This window comes from Merops nubicus, unplaced genomic scaffold (genome assembly GCF_000691845.1).
Source record: "Merops nubicus isolate BGI_N331 unplaced genomic scaffold, ASM69184v1 scaffold181, whole genome shotgun sequence".
NCBI classification, from domain to species: domain Eukaryota; kingdom Metazoa; phylum Chordata; class Aves; order Coraciiformes; family Meropidae; genus Merops; species Merops nubicus.
This window is the reverse complement of record NW_008588773.1, coordinates 136,939-164,830: the sequence shown is the minus strand read 5'-3', so window position 1 is coordinate 164,830 and position 27,892 is coordinate 136,939. Positions and strand designations below refer to the sequence as shown.

Below are 27,892 nucleotides of genomic sequence, written 5' to 3'. Positions count from 1 at the left end.
ATTTGTGGAAACCAACACTGCTGGCCTAGTGTTGCTATCTAAGGAGAATTTGGTGGGAAAGTAGTTTGAAGTTCAATCAGTGATGGGTCTTTCAAAATACAAAAGAACAAAGTAGTAAAGCTCTTGGAAAAATACTTTAGAAAGTAAACACTTGCTTAACTTGTGAAGAATTGTGCCCTGTGCCCTGAGGTGTTGTAAATTTTACTTGGACAGGAGGGGAGGCTGTGCAGGATGATTCTGCTGGGTGGGACACTCCTGTTTCACACATCCCACAGGCCCACAGCAGCAGGAAGTGTATTTGTCCCCAGGCCACTGGTGTGGCAGAGCCACTGCAGGACATGCTCTGTTATTAGTGGGTCTGCAGCAGGAGCAGCAGAGCTGGGTGGGTTTATGGTGCAGATCAAACACACTCTTTGACAGCTCTAAGCCTAACTGCTGCTTTTGCTGCATGTTTGCCCAGTAACTTTGTGTCACCTCCTTTCCCTCATATTTCTGGACTATCTGCAGAGAATTTTGGCCGGGAAGCTTAGGAAGATACTAAAGCTCTCTTGGGGGGAGCTCTGGTTCCACCTCAGCCCTCCATCTGCTGTAAGAGTGTTTTTCTTTCATAGGCTCACTCCAATGAACTTCTGACTCTTTGTACCTCCCTCCCAAATGCCAGGGAATGCACTTGGACAAGGCAGCTATGAATCACTTACCCTCTTCTCCTTATATCTGCCAGCAAACTCCACTTGCTTCCTCCCCCTATACAGGGATGCTTTTATTCCTCCCTATACAGAAACATGGCCTGTCTCACCCACACCCCAAAAGTCCCCAGATGTTATGTCTGAATGCAGTGATTATTTTAATTTATAGTACTTGGCTTAATGTATCTTAAAACACATGTATTTTAACTAGAAACTCCTCAGGGTCCTCATTCAGAACTAATTGCTTGCTGTTTGTGCAGTTCTTCAAATATGTAAAATGCTCTATGAGGGCTTGGAATTACTCAGCTCTGCTCTGGTTTGGCCTTAAAAGATGGGTAGGGGTGTCTAGCTGAAGTGCAAGCCTGGGAATCAGGATGCTTCGACCCTCCTTCTGGCTCTGCAGAGACAGTATAATTTTAGGCAAGTTAACTAAGCTGGCCTACAGCTTGGATTTCCTGTAGGGGAAGGATAATGATTTTATTTTTAATTGGGCTAAAAATGCATGTGGAAGGACTGGATACAGAAATGGCTGGAAATTACAAATGAAATTTATTATCATAACTGTTATTATTAGTACGTCATTGAGAGTGAATTTAGCTCAGATCGTGTTTTCAACCATAATGGGGTAGTGGGGAGATAAGAGAATTTCTAAAATAGCTCTGAAAAAGTCTTTTTTCTCATCATGTTGGGCATTTTCCATCTGCTGTGAGCACATTCCTGTTTTATTTCCTAAATATCTTTTCCTTCTGTTTCTATTTTAAAGTTCCTTTTGCCAAGCTTTAACTTCCCAATTACTGCTGCCAGGAGTGTTGCTGGGGGTGTAATGCAAGCAAGCATTTACCTTTCAGGTTCTGCAGTTAATTGCTGGGAGGCAGTGGAGGTCCCTGCACCACTTCCTCTAAGTGCTCAGCTGTTGGAATCCCTCTTGCAGCCCTCAGGTTACCTACCAGCCTTGGTGATTACTTGCACCTTCTCCTTTCTTTCTGCTGTAATAACTGAGAGAAGAGGTTCAGAGCAGCCAGATTCATGGGGTCACATACATTTAAGGCTAGGACTACAATTTAAAATGGTCTCTGGTTGTTCCAAGTTGGCAGGCTGGGGGTGCTCCTGCTTGCCTGCTCCTTTCAGTCTATCGTGTTTCCATCTTTGTATCTGCAGTAGATGGAGACACACTGTTCAGGGAAGAAACCACTGCCAGGGATACCAAATGTTTTAGGCAGTCTAAATTGAAAGCAGCCTCCTCTACTCTGCCTTTATAGCTGGAGAAGAGGGCTGACTTCTCTCCCGAAGCAGTTGTTTCATTGGTTCCCCCAGCTACCTCCTGGTAGAGTCTGATGGGCACGAGTGGAATGAAAGGCAATGCTTGGGGGTGTCACCTGCCTGCTGGACGTCTCCAGAGGAGAGTGTTGTGAGTAGCTGAATGAGTGATCATCTCGTTTGTGGTGCAGGCTGTGGCTCTGTGCTGTAACGTGGGGGCCCTGTTGCAGGCTCACTTCTGGTGAGCTCATTCAGCATTCCTGTCCCATTGACATCTCTGCTGATGGCGTTACCAAAATGCCATGGAAGTTGTCATGCTTCAAAGGTGGGCAAGTGCTTTATAACAGGATAGTTTTCTGCCTGAAAATTCTGCTTTTCAGAAAGCAGCTATGTCATGCAAAGGAAATGTCAGTTTTGCCCAATTTCCAATTGGCTATCATTTTAATTTTTTTTTTTTTAATAATTCACAATTATCTTTATATAAGAAAGGAATTGAGCCATATTAGTGGTAACAGTTACTTCTTGGGTCATGTTTCTGTAAAATACTCAGTGGGTTCTTTCCATGTTTTCGAGCCCAGAGATGGCAGAATTTTTGCCAGCTGGTGAATTTAGAGGACATCAGATTTTTCTCAAGTGATTATATTTATCCTTACCAGCTCCATTTCAGTTGGAAGAGCAGCACTTCTCAGTATTTTATGTGTGAGGAAGGGAGGGTATAAGCTTGATCCACCCAAGCTTATAATTAAAGCCTAGTACAGAGCAGGGCAATAAACCCAGTGCCTGGGCTTGCACACCAGCTGTTCACCATCCTGTCCCCAGTTAATGTCCCCTCTGGCTGGAATTCCTTATTCTTTTGCAAAGTTTCAGTCCCCAGCACTTACAATCATTTTTGTGCCTGTGGAGTTTGGGGGCAGATTTAAAGATATGAATCACTTATCTGAAGAACAGTAGGCTCAAACCTCCCGTATGTAGGCTGGTTTAATTTGAATTTCTTGACTTTTCCTAAGTGAGAAACTAAATTCAGTTTCTTCCTTCGTTCAACCTTTCTGGCTCTATTGATATCCAAAAATGCAAAATGACATCTTGTCTCAGCCCACCAGAGCAGATGTATTGCAGGGGATTAGACTGGAAATTTTCCTGAAATGCAGCATTCTGAGACATTTTTGGAGAAGGTGGCTGGAGAGCAGAGTATGCAATGATCACTTGCTGCTATCCCAGCAAGACAGCAGATATGCAGCAGGCAAAAGCTGGAGGCACAGTCAGCAAGACAGCACTGCCAAAAACCAGGTCTCCTGTTAAGGGACAATGCCCTGAAGGGGAAGCTAAGTGGTGAGCCAACAGGAGAGACATCAGGGAAATCTCACCTGATGTCCAGACAGGCAAAAAGCATCTTGTAGCTATACACAGACACAAGAGAACAAACAGCAAAGCTCCCTGGGCTGAGGGAGGTAGACACAGCTAAGGGGTTGGCCCAAAAGGGAAGCCAGTAGTTTGGGGATGGTTATTGTGGTTAGGTTTGTGGTTATTTGAGGCTGTTGCTCTGTGTGAGTACTGTTGATGGAGGTAAAGAGGAGCAGCAGCTTCATCCTCCAGGAAGGAGGGAGCTGCAGAGGGCTCCTGCATGGCTGAAGCTGCTCCAGCGTGGCAGGGAGCTGTGCCGTGCACCTTCTCAGCATCGCTGGGGGAACCAGCCTGCTTGATTCACATCAGAGGAGGTGAGAGTAAATGCTGCAGAGTGAAGATATCTGTAGTGCAAAAGCTGTGTAGGAGGACATAACAAGCTTCTGACAGATGGAAAAAGGCTGATGAATCCTGAAATCATGGGTGAAATCCAGCTGTCCTGTGTGTGTCTTTACCCTTCCCCCTGCCCCCTTCCCCAGCATCTCCTGCCCTTCAATTTACCTTTAGCTAACCAGTGCTTTCACTTGGGTGAAAAGTGGGGTTAGAGGTTTCCAGATGTATTGTCAAAGAAAAAACATGGGAAATTGAGGGGGTGGTAGAGAGGCAAATGTGTTAAAAAATAGATAATTTTGGCTGGGAAAGAGAAAATTTAACTAACGGTGTGGGTTTTTTTTTCCTTTTTTCTTTTTTTCCTTGGTCAGGTTCTTCTAATGATTCTTTTTCAAGAGTGGTTGACAAAGTCTAATGAAAAAGAATACTGAATCCATTGCTGAAGGCCTAATTCTCTATCTCATGTAAATTACAAGTCAGTCTGAAATGAAGCCACGTAGGTATCTTGCAGGAATTATTTGGCCAACTGTAATTATTATAGAATAAATGAATGTTCCTCTGAAAAAAAGAAGAGAAGATGATAGGACAGGGGCACACAAGCTTTGAGGCATGTTGTTTGGAGATACAAATGTCTGGAGAAACATGAAAGAGACAATTAAGAAAATATCAAGTAGAATTCTCTCTGTACAGAAAACATGTTTCATTGGATTGGTTATACCAGGCATGTATTTGGCCCGTTAAGTCAGTAAAGCCTTACAGGCAAAAATGAGGCTATCATAAAAGCAGGATGAATTAATTTTTTATCAGAGGACAATACCACCCATTGACTCTTGAAGTTACTGGATCCAAACCCATGAACTCAGCTAGAACATGAAAGAAATCCTTAGCAGTGCAACGTGAGCACCAACTGGCCATGAGGCATTGGGGCAAATCCATCACAATTCACTGTTAAGTAACTCTTCAAGTCTCAGCAGTGCTGTTTCATTCCACCATACAACTAAGAGGTCCCTCTTGGCTTTGCTTTTAATTAATTAAGTCACAGTAGTGGTGAACATGGCGCTACAGCAGTTGCTTTCTGCCTAATTGTTCTCCAGGCATATTTGCAGCACTCCTGTTGAAATCCCAGGCTTGTTTCAGGAGTCAAGCTGCACAAATGAAATCCCTGCTATTAACAGCAGTTTGTTTCCCATTCCTTAGCAATCTGTTCTTAACATTAAGCCTTACCAGAGCATGGACTTTTTTTTTTTTAAGCCAAAAAATGATATTTACCAGCTACTGAACTGGTGTCAGACTCCAGCCATACTCAGAAAATCTGGGGTTTCCATGTCAGTATCACGGTATTTTCAGCAGCAAGAGTTTGACATACCCAGTTTGATACAATGGCATTATTATTTTCATCCCTCCATCCTGAATCTAGGATAATGTGTTCCTTCACTCTTCTTCCTGCATTATGATCTTGGAGCAGTGAAACACATTTTTTTATATGCAGAATGCCCTAATATTAAAAGGCACCTTGCTCCCAGAGGTTTGCAAGCATGAGGATGTATTTTATATCACAGTCCTCTGATTCTCCATCATAAACTCCAGGACAGACACAACAAATTAAATCAACTTATGCTTAGTCACATTTGTTTCATCTGTACCAAACTGGTGCCACTGAAGCAGAAAGCATTCTTATTCTCTCCACATTGTTCAAGCTGAAAATTAACTGGCTTTGCACATAATGAAACTCATACTTCATCTCTTTAAAATGATTGGACCTGGTTTATATTTTCGAAGCAGAGTGACTTACAGTTGCAATGTGTCAGTCTGTCGCTAACGGAAGAGGGAATGTTTCCTTTCATCTTCCTTGTTTACCTCTCTGGATTTATTTGTAGGTGGTTTGTAACTAAAGCAGTCTTTGTTGTGCCCCACCAGAACTAGGACAGCCCCGGGTGTGAAGATCATGGACATCAGAGTCAGTGATGCAGACCAGTGGGGGGTCCAGGAGGAGACAGACAGCGCGAGGACCGCCGCCACCGTCACCTGTGTGCACAACGACCCCAACCCAGAGAGCAGGTAAGCAGCCACCTGCTTCTCTGCACTAGCCCCTGCTCAAACGCTGGGAGACACACACACCAGCTTCTTACTGAGTCACAGTGCTCTTTTAATAGCAGTAGTTTTTCCTCCTCAGCCTCCTTGGTAAAGCTATAGGTGAGCTGATGAAAACTTTTTTCCCTTTTAAATTCTGAGGAATTTAAAATTGGAAGGAGTTTATCTAATTGAACTGGAGGCAGCCAACTAGTCCTGGCTCCCATTTGCTTTTCGTGCACCTTCCGGGCAGCAGGAGAATTCCTCTTGCCAAAGCACCAACAGAAAGCGACAAATTAAAGCAGAGTAATACGAAGAATAATGGAAAGCAACATAGGGCAATGCTGTCTTCTTTATTTGAAAGACTATGAAAGCAATAGCTATTAAATGTTACTCGTTACTGCTGCAAAACACCTATGAGTGTCTATGAACTGGCTGATGAGTGCTGTGTACGTTTGTGATGGTAATGCTCCCACCAGCTCTATCAAAGGCAATGAGAGATTTACCTTGTTAGTCAGCATTATGTATTTTACAATGCAAGCAATTTCTCTCCATTATCATGCAACTACTCTACACTTAAAGTACACTGTGCATAAATTTAGCTTGAAATTGTATCGTAATTAGGAAATCACAAAACTTTATGTCAAAATTTTTATTTGAGGAGTCTTTTGCATCCGTCTTTTTCTGAAAGCTCCTGTAAGGAAGAAAAATGGTTGTTAGCAATTGTTTAGACCTGGGAAGATTGCTGCCAAACGTTTGGAATGCAAGGAGATTTTCTATTCTGTTTAGCTTCTCAAGCTATTTTTGAGGAACAAATTAATTCTGTCTAGCTCTGGGTACCTATGATATAAATGTTGAGGAGAAAGCTACTTAAGGTGAGTTTGCTCTTTAGCAACAGGGATTAATAGGCACTGCTAAGGTGAGAGTCTTCATGGAGGTGTGAAACAAGCCTGATGAATAGCAAGCCAAAAGAGTCTGTTAAAGATGCAGAGTGGAGGCGACCCAGTGAGAGACAGATATTTGCATTGTAAACGCTTGAAGTGAGGGGAGGTGATGCCCTGCTCAGTGTCTCTGGTTAAATCAGGTGCCACAGAGCTTTCTGGCTTGGAAATCTTACAGTTCATTATGTGTTTCATGCAATTCCTCCTCTGCATGAAGAAAGGAAAGGGAAAAGGAAGAGACTTGTTCCCTAAGTGCATTTGTCAAAGTTGCAGCTCTGGGATTGTGAGGTAGGAAATTCTAGCCCACGTCCAATCATTCTTTTGTTGGGGTTTCATGCGCTACTCTGCTGCTAAAGCAGAGCTCTGCCAGCTGGGTTTGGCACTCTACACTTTGTCTCCAAACCCTTTGGCTTCTGGCAAGGTTTCTCAGCTCCTCCGAAAGCTGTTAAAGAAGACATGTTGTGAGTCCCCGTGGTGGGGCAGGAGCGCAGGCAGCAGAGCTGCTGGCTCAGGGGGGACCCTTCCCACTTGGCACTGATGACACGTGCTGGCTCCAGCAGTGAAATCCCAGCCTGAATTAGCTGGGGGGCTGATCCGGGTGGTTGTGCAGTATCTGCTTTCTGCTGAATGTTGCAGTCAGATTTTTTGCTAAAACAGCTGTGACCTCTGTTCTGTTCAGAAAGCCATCAATTTGAAAGTGAAATACTGAGATTAAAAGAAAACTTAAAATCATTTGCTGTTACAGAGGAATCTCTCTATTGAAATGAAACAACTATTTTTAAAGTTAGACAAAACCCAGGATGAACACTGAAACTTACTGCCTTGTACGTGCTTTCACTAATCCATGAAATTATACCTGTCACAGTAACTTAGTTTTTATTAAAACTGATTTTTGCTTTGTGTTGAACTGTTAAATTGCACAAAAGCAACGAATCTCAAGTTAATTAATACTTTGACCCTTTCCTTTGTGAGATTGGTTTAATATTTTTGGATTAATTAAAGTATGCAAATAGAAACTGCTGAAAGATCGTTTCCAGATTTGCAAATATTGTAGTGCTGAGACTAAATATTTAACTTTGATCTTTACTTTAATTTGCCTTCTTGGTCATAATGGTGGCCCTCTTGTTTCTTTCGAAGAATGTTAAGTGTTTATGTGGAGGTTCTGCTGTTTCATTTAAATGAGCAGAGACCTGAACTTGCTTCTGTTAAGGTCAGCGTGGCAAAACTGTCACTAGACCTGATTCATCTGTTCCTCCTTTTAGTAATTCAAGGAGCTTCATTAAAGTCAGTTTATGTATGAGAGTGCAGGATCAATCTCGTTCATTGCAGAGCAGAAGCCATTAGTAAACAGAATCATCTCTACCTTGAGGGAGAGGGTTTTTTCTCTCTTGGAAGTAATTTCAGTTCTGCTGACTTGCCTGGTGTTGTGCTGGTAGCAGAGAAGTGGGTAAGTCATGGCTGAGCCTCTGAGCCCAGCTGGTTGTCTCTGAGGAGGAGCTGGCTGAGTTTGCCATGGTTTTGCAGCCTCCCTTGGGCTTTGAGCGGGGGCAGAAAGCCCTGGCTGGGCTGGCGCAGCCTGGGGAGGTTCAGTGGAAGTGAGAAACTCCAGCAGGTCCCAGCTGCAGTCGCTGAAATCTCTGACTGTCCTTCTTGCCCTTAGCTCAGAGAGAGATCTGTTCTCCACTGCTTTGCACTTGGGTTCCTCTTCCTTCCCCAGTGTGCAGCTCTGATAAGAGCCAGCGACAGACACTGCCTGCGAGGAGAACGGTGGCTCTGGGCTGTGACACGCTCGTAATCCAGTCTGCATTCCTTTTAGCCAGTGTTATCAGCTGGAGCCCTTTCAAATTTGCTTACTTTTCTAATCTTTCTCCTTCTCCCCTCTGCGGCGTTATCGGTATCGTGAGTTTTTCATCTCCATTTCTCACGTTTCCCCACGCAAATTGAGTGTTCATTAAAATGCTTTAAATTAAGACCTTTCCTCCTTTCATGCAGAGTGCATCATGCCTTTTCTGTGCATTACTTAAATAAATTCCTTATCACAATGTTTCAGGCAGTTTACATTATATTCTATTAAAAATCCATTTTGTCCAAGGTTGTCACAATTCATAGATTAAAGCTTTCCAGAGTGTGTTTTGTTAGGAATACATTCATAAATTCACCTCTTTAGTAGTCCCATAAGCTTGCATTTAAAACCTCTTTTTGATAATGGAGTTGAACAAAGAGCCTAAAAAGAAGAGACTTATTTTAGAGATAGACACACAAGTATATATGCACACATCTGTTCTGATCTGTGTGGAGTCTTGATTTGCCCTTGTTGCAGCCACTTCAAAGGACTGTTTTGGTAGCTCATTGAGTGGGGAGATGTGTTTGTGAAACACTGGGATCTTATCCTGTGATGTAGGGCTATCTGTTGAATTATTGCAAAAAACATGCTTTTGAAATACAAGGCCAAAATTTGGAAGTCTACCAGACACAAATGCTTTGTGTTTTCCAGAAAATGGATCTGTTTTTGGAAAGACCATGCAGCCTTTTTCCACCGTGTTTGCCAAAAGGTGGATTGAGCATTGCAATGCTTCTGTCCTTTGCACCTCAGAGTTCTCTGGAGGCATCTCAGGAACATGCCACAAAGTAGGCTGCAGCAGGACTAGGGCAGGAGGGCTTGAAAAGATTCCCTGAGATCCACCTTTGGCAAGCTAGAATACCTCATAACTTGGCACTGATATCCAGAGGAGAGGGGTTTCAGGAACTTTGCCAGAGTGATTTAGCATTTTATAGGATTAGGTTACTTCAAATCATTGGTGAGCAGGAGCTGAGTTTTCAGGGTCTCATTTGAAAGGGCCCACAATGCAACATATTTCATGGGGCTCTGTGTCTCCTTGCTGAGGAACAAAAGTTCATGTGACCTGGCCTTTGTTTTGGGAGAGATAGAATGGCACAAACACAAACACTTAGGCCAGAGAGTTGCAGCTCTGCCTTGAAAGGGAGTGTATGAAGGGATCGTTTTCCTTACTCAGGAAAACTGTCATGAATTTGTATTGGATTAGTACCAGATGAGGAGAGTCTGATTCTCAGACAAACTAGTACTTTATTCAGATAGGTTATATTTATGCTAACTGGCAAAGTTAATATTTATACTAACTAGCCAAGTTGTTGAAATTGATTTTGCCTCTAGTGCTGAGTATAGCGTTACTGAGACCGAACTGGTTCTTCTCACATAGGGATTATTTTATCTCCATGTCTATAATACAGCTTTCATCTCTAAGGATATCTGTCACTTCATAAAGGAAACTTGCATGAGGGACACTCAGAATGCAGAAGCAGGGAGGGTGAAAGCTTCAGAAGGATTTTTTTTTTAAGTGTCCTCAGAAGTATTTATTCTGTTGCCTGGAAATTTATATTTTTTTAATTGATGCAGACCAGCCCAGCTGTCTGGCATTTGACATCAGCTGTCTTTAAACTTGAATAAAAAATTTAGGTTTTATAATGATCATTCCATTTCCTTGCCATTTTAAGAGCTGATTACAAAATTCAAATAATATAAATGACTTTATAAAATTGTAATGGTAGTGAGTGTATGTGTATCTATATCTTTAAATCAGGAAAAGCAGTTATTTTATGTTTTGATAGATATGCAAATAGATCCTTCTATTTTAAAATAATTTGCTTCTTTTTCTGTCCTTGGGAATACCCTTTGAACCAGAAATATCACTCAAAAAGAAGATGTGAAGTTGGCTGCCAGTTAAGATATGTGCATATTTTTAGTTAAAGTAAATTTGTGTTATTGGAGCTGATGATCAGCTGAGCAAAGATGTGTCATTTGATTTTGCTTTTAAAGCTTTGGGTATGTCTTGAAAATGAGAGCTGAGGTTCTCTCCTCTCCTTCTTCACTTTCACAGCCAGCATTGAGACTCGTATGTCTTTATTGTGGGAAATACTGTTTTCCCCACTACATATTCCAGTGCTGCTTTAGCAAGGGCAATAAGCAAACACTCCACCTGGAAGCCCCTGGGTGTTGTGAGGCTTCCTGGCTGTACTCGGCACCAGCTCTGCCAGATTTGAGCCCGCTCTCTTTCAGCTTTTTGGAGGTGTTTCTGCACTGAATTCCTTGCCACTCTGCTGCAGAGTGACAGAGCTGGGTCCTGTGCTGGCTCCAAGCTCATATGCCCTCAGGAAGTGGCAGTGTGGTGCTGAGTCCTGCTGCCTGCAGAGCAGGGCCTGGCTGGCTGATGGGCTGAGGTACTGCAGGGACTTGGCCTTCTGGAGGATACAGCTTGGTTGTATCTGGAGTGTCTGTGCTGGGGGTCAATGCAGCACAGGGCATGCTGAAGCCCAAAGGAGGAGCTTGGTTGCTTCTGTGAGGTAAATAAGCCTGTAAAGAAGGGTGGCTGGAGCCTGCTGTAGCACACAGCAGTGTGCTGTTAACCACACTGGGGAAGGCATCAAGACATGCAGTGGAACACTTATGTGTTTATTGCCAAAGGAACTTGCTTGGCCCCAGGACACTGAGCGTGTAAAGTGCCATCAGCAACAACAGTTGGCTGACAGAAGATCAATTGCATGTGTTGCTTTACACAAAAGAGCAGTAACTGGTACAGACAGCCAGCCTTGCTCTGTCTTATTTTAGGCCCATGCAAAGGCAGTGGGCTGGATGCCATTAAGTTCACATAGTACTGAAGTGAATGAATAAGAGGAGCAGCAGGAGCAAAGAAACACAAGGAGTTGTGTAAAACAGACAGGAGAGAATAAAAGAAGAGCTGAGGGAAAAAAGCTGGGGAGATGGGGAAGGGAAAGCTGATGGCTGTAGTCTGATGTAGGTGAAGTTGTCAGACTTCCTTTGGGCTTCTTCCCTCCATGAAAGCAGTACTTCCAGGAAACCATACTCTATCTACTTTGAAAGTACTACTTTGGAATGTTTTGAATTAAAAAATAGAGAAGCTTAAGGTGTGGGAAGAAGTCGTAGACTATGTGGTGCAGTGTGTTGGCTTGGGTGTTTCCCTTCTAGTCTCGTGCACTTGCTGCTTTCCTTAGGTCAGAGGTGTCATGGGCAAAGAAATGTGCTTTGAGTGCGGCGTGCACATGGCCTATAGATCCTGCAGGAGTTCATTCTCTGGCCTTTGGCCAGACCCCAAGGCAGCACTGTCTCTTGTGCCATTGATGAGAAGGATTTTATCTTTAATGCACCCGTTTTAAGGTCATGACCTCTATTATGAGTGATGGAGTCTGTTCTGCTTTGTGTAAAGAGTGTTCCAGTGAGAAGCATCCACATGCATTTTCAAACATAAATGACTCAATAGAGTCACACAGAAAACCTGAGATAGAAGAATTTTAACTAACCTTTATTCTTTACATGTATGCCTTTTTTATAAAAGAACCCAAGCCTGCTTGGAAGTGCTTCTGTATGATAAAAGCACTGACACCTCACAGTAGCTTAGAGAAGACACAGAAAATAATAGACAAATTAACAGCGGTAGGAGGGACATCTTATTGTAGAAAGCTGTGCTTCTAGCATCAAATGGGAGAGTATCATTTCTGGAGGGATTTTCCACCCCTCCCCCATTATTTTTCCATTCAAGGCCAAGAACAATTAAATTGTCTGCCCATCTCCTGTTGGGAGCCTAATAGCCTGGAAACCACGTGAATACTCTCCTGGCCAGCCAGGCCTTTCAGATGGCTCTTTCTTCCTCTTTCTTAGACTTACTGCTGCTCTGGTAAAGACTCCAGTAGAGATGGGTCAGAGGGATTACTCACTGGTCCAGATAATTGCTTCCTGGCTCCAGTTCACCAGTCCAAGAAGGCAGTGACTCTTCCTAGGCCATCCTTGCTGTACCTTTATTATGACCCAAGGATATCTTTTTGAACTACCTTTGGTACTTTGAAGAACCTGTTGCGCAGTGCAGCAGAGAACCTCAACAAAGTAAATATACTGGTGTCTTAAAATTTGGAAATGAGGAAAGCCTTGTTGGAAGAAATCAATAGTATTCATGTATTCAGTGGGGTAAGATGATACAATACAAAGGCATAAAAATGACTTAGAAAATTAACGTTTGATAAAGAACTCTTAGCTTGCCAAACTGGTAGAAGGCTTTGTGTGTAAACCCAAGGAAATGTGCAGAAAATTCCTTCTGACAGCGTTTAATTGGCATACAGTGAATTGGAAAATATATACTTTTTTAATCTTCTAAAAGCTGCATCTTGCTTAGAAGGTTTGCTTACTCCTCAAAAAATATTTCTACTTACCCTGCTAGGTGGAATAGCCTCTGGTTACAGATTGTCTTTGTGCAGGGTAGGTATGGTGTTACGTAAGCAGCTTCAGACTGGGGCTGTGTGTAGCATGTCTTGGTGAGAAAGGGACTGAGGAATTTTAAAACACTCAAGCTGAGGAAAAGAGAAAATTCCATAACTGTGGAAGGATGAGTGCTGAGAAGTAGCAACTCCCTTTTTGCATCCCATCCCCTATCTTTTTGGTAGCAGTAGGAACTCTTCACAAGTGTAGTCCACAGAACCTGATTCAGAGAGATGTTTTATTTGAAATATGAGCCCAATCATTCTGAAATTTAAAAAAAAAAAAAAAAAGATTAATTTTGACCTAATTAGCTTCATTTTTGGTGAATCATTCCTAGATGTGAGTCTTAATATTGATGTAACAGTTGGGAAAGTTTAATTTCAGGGTAGGGTAGTCTGCATAATTAGGATTGCAAGAATATAGCAGGGAGGCTGGGACCAAAATTTCAAATGCATGCTGATGAGTGAGTGATTGTTGCAGCAGTTATTCATCCATTGGTGCTTGCATGCTCTTTCCATATTGGATGCCAAAGGGAGTGATGACATATTCAAGAGTCAGTGGGCTTCTCTGAGTCTCTACCAGTTTGCTGTCTGTTGTTTCCTATGGAGTATGTCTTCATGGTCATGTGGATGATTGCACGTGAGTTACCACAGGAGATCCATGACAAAAATCTGTAGAATTCTGGAGAATTTCTAAAGCTTTACAAAGATACGTATGCACACTCCAGCCGTGCTTAATTGATAACTTAAGACTGAGTGATAGAGCCCAAGCAGGCATGGCTGCTGAGCTCACCACTCTCATAACAGACCTTCTGACTCAAGGAACACAAGTGATTTTATGTTGGATTTTGGGGTTTTGTTTGTAGAATTTAATCACCTTTTTTTGCTCCCTTGATAGCGTGGACTTAAAGAAGCCTATTCTTTGTTGTATACCTGCCTGAATATCCAGGAAACACAATTGTTGCTCATAGTTCATCTTTTATAAATGCAGGGTCTGCACATACTTAGATAGCTGTGCAGCACTTCCAGGTATCTAACATCACCTTGCTGCTGGCAAAGTTTCAGTCAACCTTATAGGTACCACAGAGGGAGAGAGAAGACATGATCAAAACCATAATGCCACAAAAGCATTGCCTGATTCTTCTGCAAATATTGTACTTATTTATATAGTCCCAGATTAGAAACCTATTCTTTTGGCACACTTAAGTCTAGATTCAGAAGAGCACCTTTATGTAGGGTGCCACTTAAGTATGCACTTGGTTTTAAGTACCTACCTTGGTTCTGTTGATGCCAGGTATAATGATAAAGGAGGTACTCAGTCAGCAATTAGAGACAGCAATATGTGGAGAATAGTCATGTTATATATAGTGAGAGGCATTAGTGTATCACACCTGAAAATGCTGTGGAAATCTTCTGTAGGGCAGAAACCTTTCTGAGTATATTGGAAGTGTTGCAAAGGAATTTATTTTTGGCAACTGTACACAGAGATTTAAGTACCATGATTGGATTGTTCTTCAATATAATAGGACTGGAAAAGATCATTGAGTGGATGTGAGACTGGGGAGCTGCTGTTGAGGGTATGTTTAAGTCCCACTTTCACTAGTCTGAGTTTGACTGGTAGTGGAGTGTACTGCACACATTTGAATTCCAGCTGAGATGTGTTGACTTGCTTACTTAACAGCCAGTGCAGTACAAAAGCTAACAACTCATTTATTAGGCATTTAGCCAAAATTTAAACTCATTTTATTGTTAGGAGGTGCTGTTGCTAGACAGGCAAATATTAAGTTTGTTACTTTGATTTATTTGAATCCTCTGTGCCAAATACATTATAAAATGGCTGAGTATTAACTTTGCATAACTTAAAAAGTTATAAACTCTTGTAAAATGAAAAAGTAAAAATTGGCTGATGCTTCTGTCAGTGTCAGCATGTGATTTTTGTTTGGGTTTTTTTCAAACCTTACTGTTTCCTTGAGGAGAAAGTCAAGTGTTAACTGAGAAGTTAGCTCTGAGCTCAGCAAAGAGCCCTCCCACCTTCATTAGTGTGATGAATCTGTAAATGAGACATGGGCCCTTTTTCAAGATCCCTGGTCCTCTGGGGTGTTGAGGTTGTACCACTCCAGGGGGCAGCTTGTGCCAGTACAGAAAGGCCAGAGATAAAGCAGACGTTCCTAGGAGCACGGGTAATGAGGAAAGCTCTGTGGTAAGAGGGAAAATACTGGGGAGCACATCTGACCACGGCAGCTTCCCTGTTGGAGGGAACAGCTTGCATCAGGACTGTTCACCAGCTCATCTAACTTGGTCTGCAGTAGGAGTTATGTCCCCCTTGTCACCTGCCTGAAAATGTAGGACACAGATTTATTACAAATTTGGACATCCTGTCTCTGGAGCTTGCACAGGGGTCCAGGAAAGCTAGCTGTGCTTGTTCCTTCTGTACAATTTGGTCTGTGTGGATTTTCCCGGGATACTTGTTAGGGGGTTTGCTGTGAAATATTGCAGTAGTTAGGGCAAAGTGCTAAACCTTTAGCAAAAAAAGCTTTCCTTAAAACCAACTGCCAATAGCTTGATCTTGAAAAAAATTCATTTTTAAAAATTGTTATAATTAATGAACAGGTTTGGTTCTTCATAAGTCCTTGGGCTCCCTGGGCTCAAAAGCTTGGCACTACAGGTGTCACGAGGAGCTTGGTCGTTGCTGTTCCTCAGGTGTCATCTGGTGCTGGGGCCTTTGGTTCTTCATCTGTGCCTGGCTTGTGAGCAGCCCTGAGCTGAGGAGGGGACACACAGATGCTCCCTGACGTTTGCTGAGGTGGTGCTAGGCTGGTGTGCGATAGCAGCACCAACAGCATGGCACTTTCTGATCCCATCTTTCACAGTGCTCCTCCAGCTGCTGGGGTGAGACTGAGGCTGAGAGGCTTCCCTAAGGAAACGCTACTGGCAGCTACCTTGCACCACCCACATGCTTAACACATTTTAGCTTTTTAGCCAGGGGTGTGCTCAGCACTGTCCAATCACAAAGACTTACTTCGTCTTTTCTCAGGAGTTTTCAGTGCAGAGATTTAACTCTAGAAGTTATTGACCTCAGCAGTGAGTGGATAGTGGAGGTATTTGGAGATATGGGCTCCTATTTTTGCTCTCCCTCTGGGGCAATTTTTGTCCATGGAGGTTTTCTAAATGTGTGACTGGTGTATTTTTTTGTTATACAAGCACTCTTCTTAATGATGTACCATTTAATTTCTCTAGTGAGAAGAGGAAGAGGAAGAAATAAGTTATTCCTCATTTTAAAAGAGTGATTTAAGTAGGGAATAATGAATGCAAGATGCTGTCATTAAAAATCAGCAAATAAGCTGATGGATCATCTGTCACTCCCAAGCCTTGCCATAAAGGAAAAGTAGATAATAATTTAAGGAAAAAAAAAAAAAAAGGAAATGATGAGTATGAAACATGTTGCCTGTGAATGCCTTAATAATCAAAACTGTTATTTATTCAGTGAATAACACCTTGTGACTCCCTGCTGACCAACACTTTGTAGGAGAAAGCTTCTTTCAAGGAGCCTTCCAAAAAGGGTGTAGCATGAGAAGATGGGGGTATTTTTGTCTTCTTTGTATTTCATCACTTTTCTTGTGGCAGATATTAATTCTATACCATAGCATGAAACTGGATTTGCCACAGTATATACTCAGTTGGTTTGAGTGGGAATCATGTCTGCACTGGCAGAGGCATTTGGGTGCCTGCAGTGGGAGATGCCTGGGTCTGACCTGCCTGTGTTCAGGTTCAGTGCTTCCAGATACCAGTCATTTCAAGGGACATGTCCAAACCAGCCCCCCAGTACTTGTGCAATAAATGTGCTTTTTCTCTGCATAGAATTTGCAGGGAGGCTACTGGGCTAACTCAGGTGGATATGTCTAAGTTGGAGAAATATAAAATAGAGTGAGATTAATCCAAGCCTTTGTCCCTTGGAAACTTTTTGTTTCTCTTTTAATCCTTTTAAGGGGTTAACAGTCCCAGCTGAAGAATTATTATCTGGTATACAACAGCTTTTCCCTTGGTTAAAGACATGGCTTAGCTGAGTGATAGCCCTTGGCAAATGTAGACTCTGTTCTGCTGAGTGTTGTCCTTATTAACCTAACCTGAGCTTCTGAAAATGCATTAATTGGGTTTTGCTGTTGCTTCCATATAAACTTAGTGCTGGTGTCACAGTGGAAAAATAGTGACTCAGGTAGTTCATAGGTGTGAGGCTGTTTTTTCCACATTATGGATGAGTACCTTCACCCTTGGGCTGTTGGGGAGGTGGATCTTAAAATCCTGCAGTTTTCAGAAAGAAGGTGTTTTACCTGAACTGAAAAGGATGTATCTCTTAAAAACAGGCTTTTTTTTTAAGGACTATTATTTCCCTCCCTATCCTCCTTTTAATTTCTGGTATATACTGAACATTTTCATTTGATTACTGATTGTCATTCTGTTATTATTGTTTATGAACTGTTTATTAAATGCTACAGGATTCCAAAATATCTCTTCCATCTCTGGCATCTGTGTTAGGTGCTGAGTGCATGTGTAAGCCACTGTCTGGTGAAGAAGGTCTCAGCAGACCTGTGTTTGGTTTAGGGACCGACTTCTGGAGAGCTCATTGCAGAACCTCAGCTGAAGTTCACAAAGCCAAAGAGCAGCTGTCCTCTCTGTCCACTCTGTTTCGTGTGCCTTTGTTTAGTGTTTTTAAATGGGGTGCTCAGCTCCTCTGCAACGTGGCCACTAATGTAGATATTAAACTGAGAGCTGTTTGGAGCTCAACAGCATTGAAAACTTGTCACCTATTTACTCACATGAAATAGGAGCTGACTGTCCCAGTGCAGTATCTGATTTAGCCAGATAAAAATGCTCTGTTCCTCAGTACACACCCTAGAACATCTATTTTTTTCTCATTCATTACAAGGAGACAGGGAAGGAGAAGTCTAAGCCCCCATCACAGGATGTTCTCCATTCTACAGAAGCATTTCTGTCGACTGTGTCCAAAGCTTTGTGAAATGATGTGATTGTCGGGGTGATACCGGTCGGTAGCCTCTGGGAAGAAGGCTGCCAGAGATGTGATATAAAAATACTTCTACTGCTGGTGATTGCAGCCAACAGCACTTCCCTCCTTGCAGCTTCCCAGGTTTCTCAGAATACTTGCTCCAGCTGGATAAAGGTGGTTCACACCAGGGCACATGCCTGAGCAGATGTGGTCAGTCCTGCATGGCTGCAGGAGCAGCCCTTTCATTTTCTAGGGGCAGCAGTGGAGCAGGACAGGTCAGGTGCAGGGCTGCAGCTCCCTTCCTCCTTGCCAATCCACAATTAGCTCAATTTTTCTAATTACTTATGTTTTACACATATTGCTGCCCCAAGCCAGGTGAACATATGCATGTGCTGAAAAAAACCCTATGATGGAGGGAAAAAACCTGTCAAATATGTTCTTAGAAGGTGAAAATACCATCAGATTTCTGTTTATTTGGAGATGCCCAGGCATTTGTACCTTTATTCTTTGCACACTGTTTAAAAACACTGTAGGGCTTCTTTCTTTGCCTTTTACAGAACAAATGGCTCTGATCTTTTTTTTTTTTTTAAGTTCTATAATGACAATATTGTAAGGAGCTGGAGAACTGGATGGGTGGGAGCAGGATTTCTTTCAACCTGAAACAAGAAGTTGATTGCCTGCAGTGGGACAATTTGTGCTTTTGGCTCTTGTGATTCAGTGAATTTGTGAAGCTTTTGGGTTGGCATTGAGGGGATAGCTGCTGGACCTCTTCCCTCTGCCCTTTCCTTCACCTCCGAGCACCAGCAGAGATGCACAGGAGTGATGTGGTGATATGAGCTGTAATTCTGTTTCAGCCATGATTATATGTCAGTCTGTTACACACCGTAAGTGGTACTTCTGGATCCCTGCTGTGAGCAGTTGATTAGATTCTAGTACCTTTCATTCTATACATAAGGATTTTTCTTTTAACAAAGCACAGTAACACACAAGAGCCCAAGTTTGTTCTTTATTCTCTTTTTTCCACTAGTACCTCATGCTTAAAATAAAAAAATGAAATTTTTTTTTTTTGGCATACCTGACCTTCCTTAACTCCATCTGTCTTCCTCTTCCAAGTAAAATTCAATTTGAAGGTTCACATTAACCCTAAATGGTAGGATAAGTCTGTGACCTAGGTGGGTTTCCTGCAAAATGTGAATCTTAAGATGAATTTTGAACTCTCTCTGCCAAAATGAATGCTTTCTGCAAGTTTATTTGTAGTCCTGCTTGATACATTTTTCTTTGCCAGCACAAGCTTTAATCCTTCAAATATATTATTGAATGAATGAAAGAAGCCATTCTTTTATCTGTTAATGCTGATGCCTGTAATCCATCCTGTTCATTTTCTGTGCTGCTATTTTCTTTGTGTGGTTCTTCTCCAGCTTATGTAGCACAAAAAAAAACCCCTTAATTACTTAAGTCTGATGTACTCTTCTATTCCTGGCAACAGTGTAGGTTGCTAAACCATTATGTGGGAGATGCCTTCTGGAATATGAAGTGTGTGTTGCAGTTGGGATATGGCAGGGTTAGGGCCTGGTCCAGGATGAGCCTTTTAATTACCTTTTTGGATATTTTCTCTGGAACTGCCAATTGGGTTGTCATTTCCTGAGCAGTTTCTGCAAGTGGAAAGTGTTTTTTTCTGAAGGTTCATGTTACAGAGTTTTCTTAGTGTATGTGGTATCACTTCATTTTGAAACCCCTGAATTTATACCAGCAGCTGATGTTTGACAAAACCCAGGAAACAATTCTTCATCTGATGACATGAGGACAAACCTGTTTTCCTTCATAGCTAATTACTTTTGATTTCTTGCCATTCAAAGCTTTATTTGGTTGTTAATATTTGCAAATAATAGGCTGGTTGCTGGATATCGTATAATACTGGAGACAGAATGTGCCCCCCAAAAAGCTGGGGCAGCTTACATTGACTCATTTGCACATACTCTACCTGACTCTTAATTTTCTTTTAACTAGAGCTTTAATGGGGTCTCTGGATGAACCCTTTTGTCACTTCAACCCTTTTGTCAGTTCTGGCCAGATGCAAAATGGTGTCTTGGATAATGAAGGCTGGTCAGAAGCCCAGACCTGGGGGTTGGTCTGGATGGAATTATTTCCTGATCTGCAACTGGTTAAACTCCTCTCTAAGTTTTCAATGTGCTGTAGAGGAATGACTTGTATGATATGTAGGATCTTTGTGGATGACATGATCAAGGTTAATTGCAGCTGGAGTTCTACTTATTTACCATAAAATGCTAGGAAAATGCAGGTACTGTTATGTACAGAGGGTTTTATTAGGTAGTGATGGTGATGCATATTGGCAAGTCCTGCAATTTTTATCATGTCTTTTCAAATATCTACATTATAAGTCACTGGCTCCTGAAGTCAAGTGATTTTGAAGAAGGGTTCTACTTGCATTTAAACATAAGATTCTGCTTGGTATGACTGAGGAAAAATCTTGAAAATTTCATGAGACTCAAAAGATGAGAAAGCTAAGAAAGAACACTTCAAAACTTTAGAGATCCTTAGGATGAGCTCATGAATGTGCAGGATCTAATACATGAATTTTGCATGTTGGTAATGCAGAGGATGGCTGCTCTTGGAGCCCTGCAGTAGGAACAGTTGGACTGCATGCTGTGGTGAGGAGGGCTTCCACGTCTTCAACCACGAGTTATCTGTCTTCGGAAAGTGGTCATTTGATTTCCTGTCTTGGCAATTAATGACAGAGCAGACTAATTTTAAGATGAGCATGGTCAGTCTGCTTGTTAATACACCATGAACACAAACACTGTTAAGTTCTGAGGAACCCTGCACTGCTAATTAGTATTTCTGTGGTTTCACTAATCGCTTGAACTGGGAACTTGGCCAAAACTAACAGAAGAGACTTCCAGTACAATAAATTGTTTTAATTTTGTGATCTGATCTTATGCATGGCTCAGTGTTTCTGAAGGCAAGGGTAGAATAAAATCTCATTTTGCATGGTAACATATGCTAATCAGAACTTTTTGGTCCCAGATGAAGCTCTGCTTCTATTGACATGGTGCTATGAAAATGCTGTTAAGAATAAAAAGCCACTAAAACTTTATTTTGCTGATAATATTTCATTATTGCTTTGTAAGCTACCTCATCCATAGGGCAAAATCTGCCAGAAACATAAGATCCCATAACTCCTGTTTGCTTGTATCATTCCCTTTATGATTTATAGAGTGCCATAGATGTTCATGGCATTTTGCAGACATACAGAAGATTGACATCAACTTGCCTCAAAGAACTTAAAAATTCTGCATTGTAGAAGCAGTCAGCAGTTCCTCCTATCTGAATTTTACTTTTAATGGCACTGTATAAAGTCACTATTAGACAGCCACCAAATGAAATGCCATTTTATTTTTAGTTACAAATGCAATGTTTTTTAGGGTATTTGCTGAAGGACAGTTGATGGGCTAGAAGGTTCTATTCCAAGGCCTGAAGACAGAACAGAAATGGTACAAAATATCCCCATCCTCTGATCAGGAGAGATTATCTGAAACATGCCTGTGACTGCCAGTAAGGGGGGCACATAACACTAAACGTGATATGGAAATTTATGATATGGGTAGGACTCATTGCTGGGGGGGGAGGGTTCAGAGCTCCTCACAGCAGGAGCCAGACTGTGTTCCTGTGGTAATGACTCTTGGCCATCGCTGGTTTATGCAAGAATTGAACTGGTGACCAAGCAGTGGAACACCCTGTCTGCTGGTGTCAACTTCTTGAGCCTCAGAACAGGCACTGCAGACCTCTAGCAAGCACCTTGGGGTGGTTTCTGCAGCTCTTGCAGAGGTCAACCAGTTAGCTCCTCACAGACTACCCTGAAAATGTTTCTATTAAACTTTAAGGGCCTAGGTGAGTAAAATTTTTGATGTGGATAATGTCCTTGTCTGAAAGAGAATACAGAAACCTACTCAACTCTTTACTTAGTTGTATATAAAACCTTTTTCCACCATGGACTTGAAACAATTGGATGCCATTTTATTACCAGTATTTTGAATGTTGCTTTGCTGCTTGACACATCTTTTCATTCTGCATTGTATCCTTATAGTAAAACACGAGTGAAGTTCCATCTTTATACATGCAATTTTAGGATTTTCAGGCAGTGTTATAAAGTAAAATCAGTCTATAACCTGCCCAGGTAATTTAACAGAATTATATATATAAACATAATATTAAAAGCAATTTTCTGAGCCTCATGATTACACTGATTTTGTTTGTCACACACCTGCATGTACTGACTTACCATACTCTGTCACTCATACTAAATAAACTCTGTCCCACAGTATAATGTGACAGATGCTAATGAATATGACATTTCATGATTTTTTAAAGCAGAGACACTTGGGAAGGTCTTACTTTCACCTTATTAAGTGCTTTGAAAATTAGTTTTATTGAAGATAATGTAAGATTCTGGAGGTTTTAAGGGGCTGTATGTTTGACCCTAATTAGCATAAATGAAATTCACTTAAATTTTATGTCTTGCTTCGATGAATTCCAGCAGAAGATATTTTTGAGCAGCAGACTGGTGGGAGGATGGAATTATTTGGAGGGGTTTTGTTTCTAAGGAGGTAAGTGAAAAAACTCTAGCTAATTTTAGTGGGAAGTGAAGCAAGCTGTTTTGCTGTTGTCCAGTTACATTTTCTCGGTGCAAGACAGCAGCAGGGGTGGTTTTGTCTGGAAGCTTGGGTATAAAATAAGGCACTTGGAGGATTGCAAGGTCAAAAGTACTCGAGTTTGTCAGACACCTTGCCTTTGACTTTGAACAAAAACTACGCAGAGAGCATGATGTAACAGAATTAACAAAATACAGTTTCAAAGACAGCAAACTTTGTTAAGGACTTTGGGAAAGGAGGACTACCATTGGTTCTTCTGTCAGCCTCCAAGTGCAACTGGTACAATTGTTCCCGTGTGGAAGCGTGAGGGCAGAGATGGGTATGGCAGCTGTCTTGCCATTCCCTGATACGCAGGTTTTCAGTCCATATTTGCTGTGGGAGTTCAGTGGACGTGCGCTGCGCTGGGGGAACGCTGGGTCCTGTTCTCTGGGTATCCACCGTGCTGCATTCCCTTCCTCCCAGATTCCTCTCTGTGTTCCTGCACAGTTTACCCCCTCCAGGTGCCTGCAGTGGGTACTCAGGCTCTGGCGTCAGCTTTTTATACTTTGCTGGCTTGTCCATGGGCTTTGCTCTGCAGTTAGGGTGGACTTGGGCAGGGCAGGACTTGGTCTGCACCCTGTCTCTGCGGGGGCGAAACACCTTCTGACTCCTGGTAGCAGCTCAGGGTTGCCCAGCTGGGGCCTTACTCGAGGAAGAAATGGTTGAAAGAGGTATTAGTAAACCTTTCTCTGCTTGGCACCCTCTTTACCTAGGAGCTGGGTGAGGGGACCAGGAGCAGGATGAGGGGACCAGGAGCGGGGTGGGGTGACCAGGAGAAGGGTGGGGTGACCAGGAACGGGGTGGGGTGACCAGGAGCGGGGTGAGGCGAGGAGGGCGAGGCATGGCCTGCGCGGCCTGCGCGGCCGTTCCCCTGATGAGGGGAAGAAGCGGAACGCTGAGGAAACAGGGCTCCCTGCTCGTCCAGGCTCCCCACAGCAGGAGTGCCTCCCAGGCCGGCACACCAGGCCTGGCTCCTGCCCCAGGGATCTGGGGAGAAGCTGAAGGCTGCCATGGTGTGAACCAGATCAGCATCTAACTGGGCCACACAAATGTTTTATCAGTCATGCTTTAAACCACGGGGATTGTCAGCATTTCAGTCACACACTGTGCTGGGGGAGCTAATCTCCTTCCTGACTGAGTGCATTGCCTAGAGGGACCATTTTGTGTGTAACACTCTGGTAGAGAGAGTGATACCAGGCGCTGAGTGGCGCAGGGTAAAAGACTAATGTGCACTATGTTAAATGGTGTCTTGGGTTTTGCTGGGTCCCTATTCATAAAACACAACAAAGTGGCGACAAGTATAAACCTTGTCAGCTAAAGGAACTGCTGGGAATACCAGAGAGTACTTAGTGACTAAAACAAATCAAATTTTGAAATCCTCCCTTCCAAAGGAAAGCGCAGAGGGGATTTAACAAGAGTGAACAAGTGTATTTGCAGTAAAATGGCAGTGCGTGTGAGCTGGGCAAGGCTCTAGGGTTCATCTGGCAGTGCTCTCTGATGGGCTTGGTGTGGCGGCTCCAGCAGGTCCTTCAGGACGAAGCATGTGGAAAAGAAGGGCTGCCTGGCAGTCGTGGGTGACCAGCGTGAGCAGCAAACCTGGGGCCTGGGTTATTGCTGTGCCCTCAGCCCATGCTGTGGTAATGGCACTGGCATTCAGAGCAGCAGGTGCTTTCCAAAATCCTTCTGGGTGATAAGAACCTGCCTGCTCAGTGTAGGGCCCTACTGTAAGGGGATAACTATATGTTGTGCGCTGCTACCCTATTTGGGTCTGGGAAGATTCCTTTCTAATTGTAATCAGGCTGCCCTTGTGTTCGTGGCTTGTTTCCATATGAGAATTGTTCCTGACAGAAGCTGTTCCAGGAGTTTGGCTGCTCGCCTGGTGCTGGGAAGCTGGGCTTCAGCTCTCTGCTAAGCCAGATGCTCCCTCTGCGACCCTGGCCAAGTTGCTTAGACTCTGCCTCAGTTTCTAATCATAAAATGGAAATATTAACATCTACCTGTCTCATAAGGGACTTAGGAACACAGAAATTGGAGAGAGTTGAACACTCAGAGAGTTGGAAATGGTACAGGTTCCTCAGACAGACAGAGAGCAGCTCCCATGGATTTGTCTCTGGCTTGGGCCATGTCCTTAGCTGAGGGAGACTAATGCATCAGTTAGAAATGTTGACTTCATTTCCCCAGCAAAACTTCAACTGAACCTGAAGTCTTTGATAGCCGTGGAAAGGGAAGTAATCAAGAGAAAACTGCAAAATAGATGCTTTCTTCCTCTCCCTGAAAGTAGAGATAAAGTTCCTTGGGATTTTCAGAAACAGTTTATACCTGAGTCTTGCTGGAGTTTGCAGCAGTATGACAGAAAATTCCACTAGGCCTTTACTGTTCATGCCTTCTGGTACTTATGTCACATATAATCCTTTAGTCAAGGGCTGTTTATTGCCTTGCATTGTTTCTTGTGGTGTTGCCTCATGAGCCTCAGTTGTACCACCATTAGTCACCTCGTGGTACGTGGCTGAAGGGCCTCTCAGTCCTCTCTGGCAGCTGTTGGCTTGTCCAGCACAGGCTGGTCACTGGCACCCTCGGGCTCTGGAGATGGGACACGTGCTGTGCAGACTGGGACACTGAGGTCCTACAGGGGTGGCCCCTTTCTTCGAGTGGACCACAGTGGTGCATCATTACCTGTGTATCACCAAGTAGCCCAGAATACTGGGCTGAAAGTCACTTAGAGTCTTGCTTTGGTTTACCTTTTTTCCTCTTCCATTTCTTCTCTGAACTGTAGCATTGTATGCCCTAGGGACAGGATAGGGCCTTTGCTCTGTTACACAGAAAGTTATTGAAAACTTGTAGAAAATTATGTTCCATTTCACCATTCTCTACTGCTGTATTAACTTGTACAAAGAGCTCCAGCAGGTAACTGAGTTTTCTCCAGCAGAGACTCTGCTGCCTCAAGCCTATCATGTGAATCTCCCCTTAATTAGATCCTTCATCCCATTCTCAGGAACATATGGAAAGCTCAAGGCTGTGAAATATTTAGGGTTGCCTGATAGACCTGAGGAGTGATCCTCTACAGTCTTCTACCCCTAAACAATTTTGGCCATCAATACCAGTCATCCCCATGGAGGCTTTCTGTGAGGATCTATTCAAGGGCAACGTGGATATTCTGTCTGCTGCCCATGGAGTGCTGCAGGCTCACGTTGGCCTTTTGGTGTTCCCCTCCCTCCTGCTGCCTCCATCCTTCTCCCTGCACCTCAGGAACCCTATGGAAGAGGGGAGGTGAGCTGCCTCTCTTTCCTGCAAGGATTTCTGATCTTTTAATGGATTTTGATTTAGCAGGAGCACACACCATATCTTATTTAATGTCCTGCTTTGTTACCAGGGCAGATGTCATCTTTTCACGTGTCTGCGTGAACCAGTTTCTGTCCATTTTCCTTCCTCTCAAAAAATGTACACTCTCTACAGTTCTGTATCACAGCTTCAATGGTTACTCTGAGATCTCTCTCATGTAACACATACAGTGTCACTGATATTCAGTGGTGCTTACATCTGATGATGTCCTAATATCTACTAAGACCAAATGGAGAAATGACCTCTCTCCTTGCTTTCCATCTGCTCTAACAGTCAGTGGCTTGCAGGATTGATAAAATGGGAGCCTTGTACTTTCCTGTAAACTGTGCATTATTAGATACACTGTATGGCAATGCAGAGAGCACATTACCAGTGAGAGATCCAGTTGTTGCTGGATTTTGTGAGCTTTTCTACATGCTTCTTTGGTATAGCATTGGAGTATTGTGCCAGAAATTCATAGCTAGGAGTGTGCCTGCCATGCATCCATAAACTAAGCTAGATACAGCACAGCTGACAAAAAGGGATGTTGACAAGGGAAGGAAACCCAAACACCAGAAATCTGACCCCATTTCTCCTGGATATTGTAAAAGATGATGTACTGCTGTGTGCTCATGGTGACAGTTATTTTTTTTCATTATTGTAACCTGTTTAACTTTCTTGGCTTGTCAGCCAAACGTGCTAGTCAGCAGTCATCCCTGTCTCTGGATCAATACCTGCTAGGAGCTGTAGTTTCTGCAACAGAAAACCTGATGTCTAGTTTTGTTGGTTTATTCCCTCTTCATTCCTTCCTTCACTGGTCTTAAGCCATAGACAACTGGGGTTTTTTGGCCTGGAGAACAGGAGGCTCAGGGGAGACCTTATGGCTCTTGACAGCTCCCTGAAAAGAGGTTGTAGAGAGGTGGGTGCCAGTCTCTTCTCACAAGTAACAAGGGATAGGACAAGAGGAAACAGCCTCAAGTGGTGCCAAGGGAGGCTTAGGTTGGATAATAGGAAAAATTTCTTCCCTGAAAGGTTTCTCAAGCACTGAAACAGGCTGCCAAGGGAAGTGGTTGAATCACCATTCCTGGACATGTTTAAAAATTCTGTAGATGTGGTGCTTAGGACATGGTTCAGCTTGGTAGAGCTAGGTTAATGGTTGGAGCTGGTCATCTTAAAGGTCTTTACCAACATATATGATGCTATGGTTGTATGGTCCAGCTTTGCAGAAGAGCTGCACGCTTGGGTTTTATCTGGAACAGAACATCACAACCATCATTTGGAAACTATAGGAGATGGTTCAGACGCTGAGCTCAGCCTGTTAAGATAGGGTGTGAAAAGGAGGAGGAAGAAGCCGTGAATGGAACCCCTTGGGAGGGCTTTTGATCTCTTTTGTTTGCTGGATCTTGGAATACTGACAACCCCATTAAAATGAGAGCATAAAACAAACCTCTGTTTTTGGGATACGTACAAATTTGGCAAGACCCAAAGTAGAGACCAACAAGATTTAAAGCAAGCATCCTTCTGAAGTTATGGTTTTGAAGAGGGAGCTCCATGGCAATCGACGGGAGTCTGCTTTTGTTATGGTCACAAAAATCACAAGTCTGACTCATGCTATTACAGTGATGCACGGTGTTGTCAAGGTAATGGATTTGGGCACTTGGCATACACAGGAAGGGTGTGAAAGGCAAGGAGGTATTCTGCAGGTCTCCTGGAACAAGCTTCATGCTAAAGATTTTTTTTTTTTTTTTTTTATGGCTGGGATAGAGAATACTCAATTTTTGCTGTAGAAGTGAGAGTTTTATGCCCTGGCCTGTTGCTGCTGTTGTGCACATCACCTGTGGGAATGCTGTTCTTTCCCATACGTAGCAGAGTTTGTGAACTTCTGCTGTCTTGCCT

At 42.9% G+C, this 27,892-nt stretch overlaps 1 protein-coding gene across 1 annotated transcript in view; it reads left to right on the top strand.

Annotated features, from left to right (window-relative positions):
- The window catches only part of TMEM132B (transmembrane protein 132B), a gene marked incomplete at its 5' end in the record, with an annotated part of 178,881 nt that overhangs the window by 33,594 nt on the left and 117,395 nt on the right, over positions 1-27,892 (top strand). Inside the window, one exon of the mRNA XM_008949343.1 lies at positions 5,592-5,732. Coding sequence (XP_008947591.1) covers positions 5,592-5,732 — 141 coding nt within the window. The remainder of the gene's footprint in view (positions 1-5,591; positions 5,733-27,892) is intronic.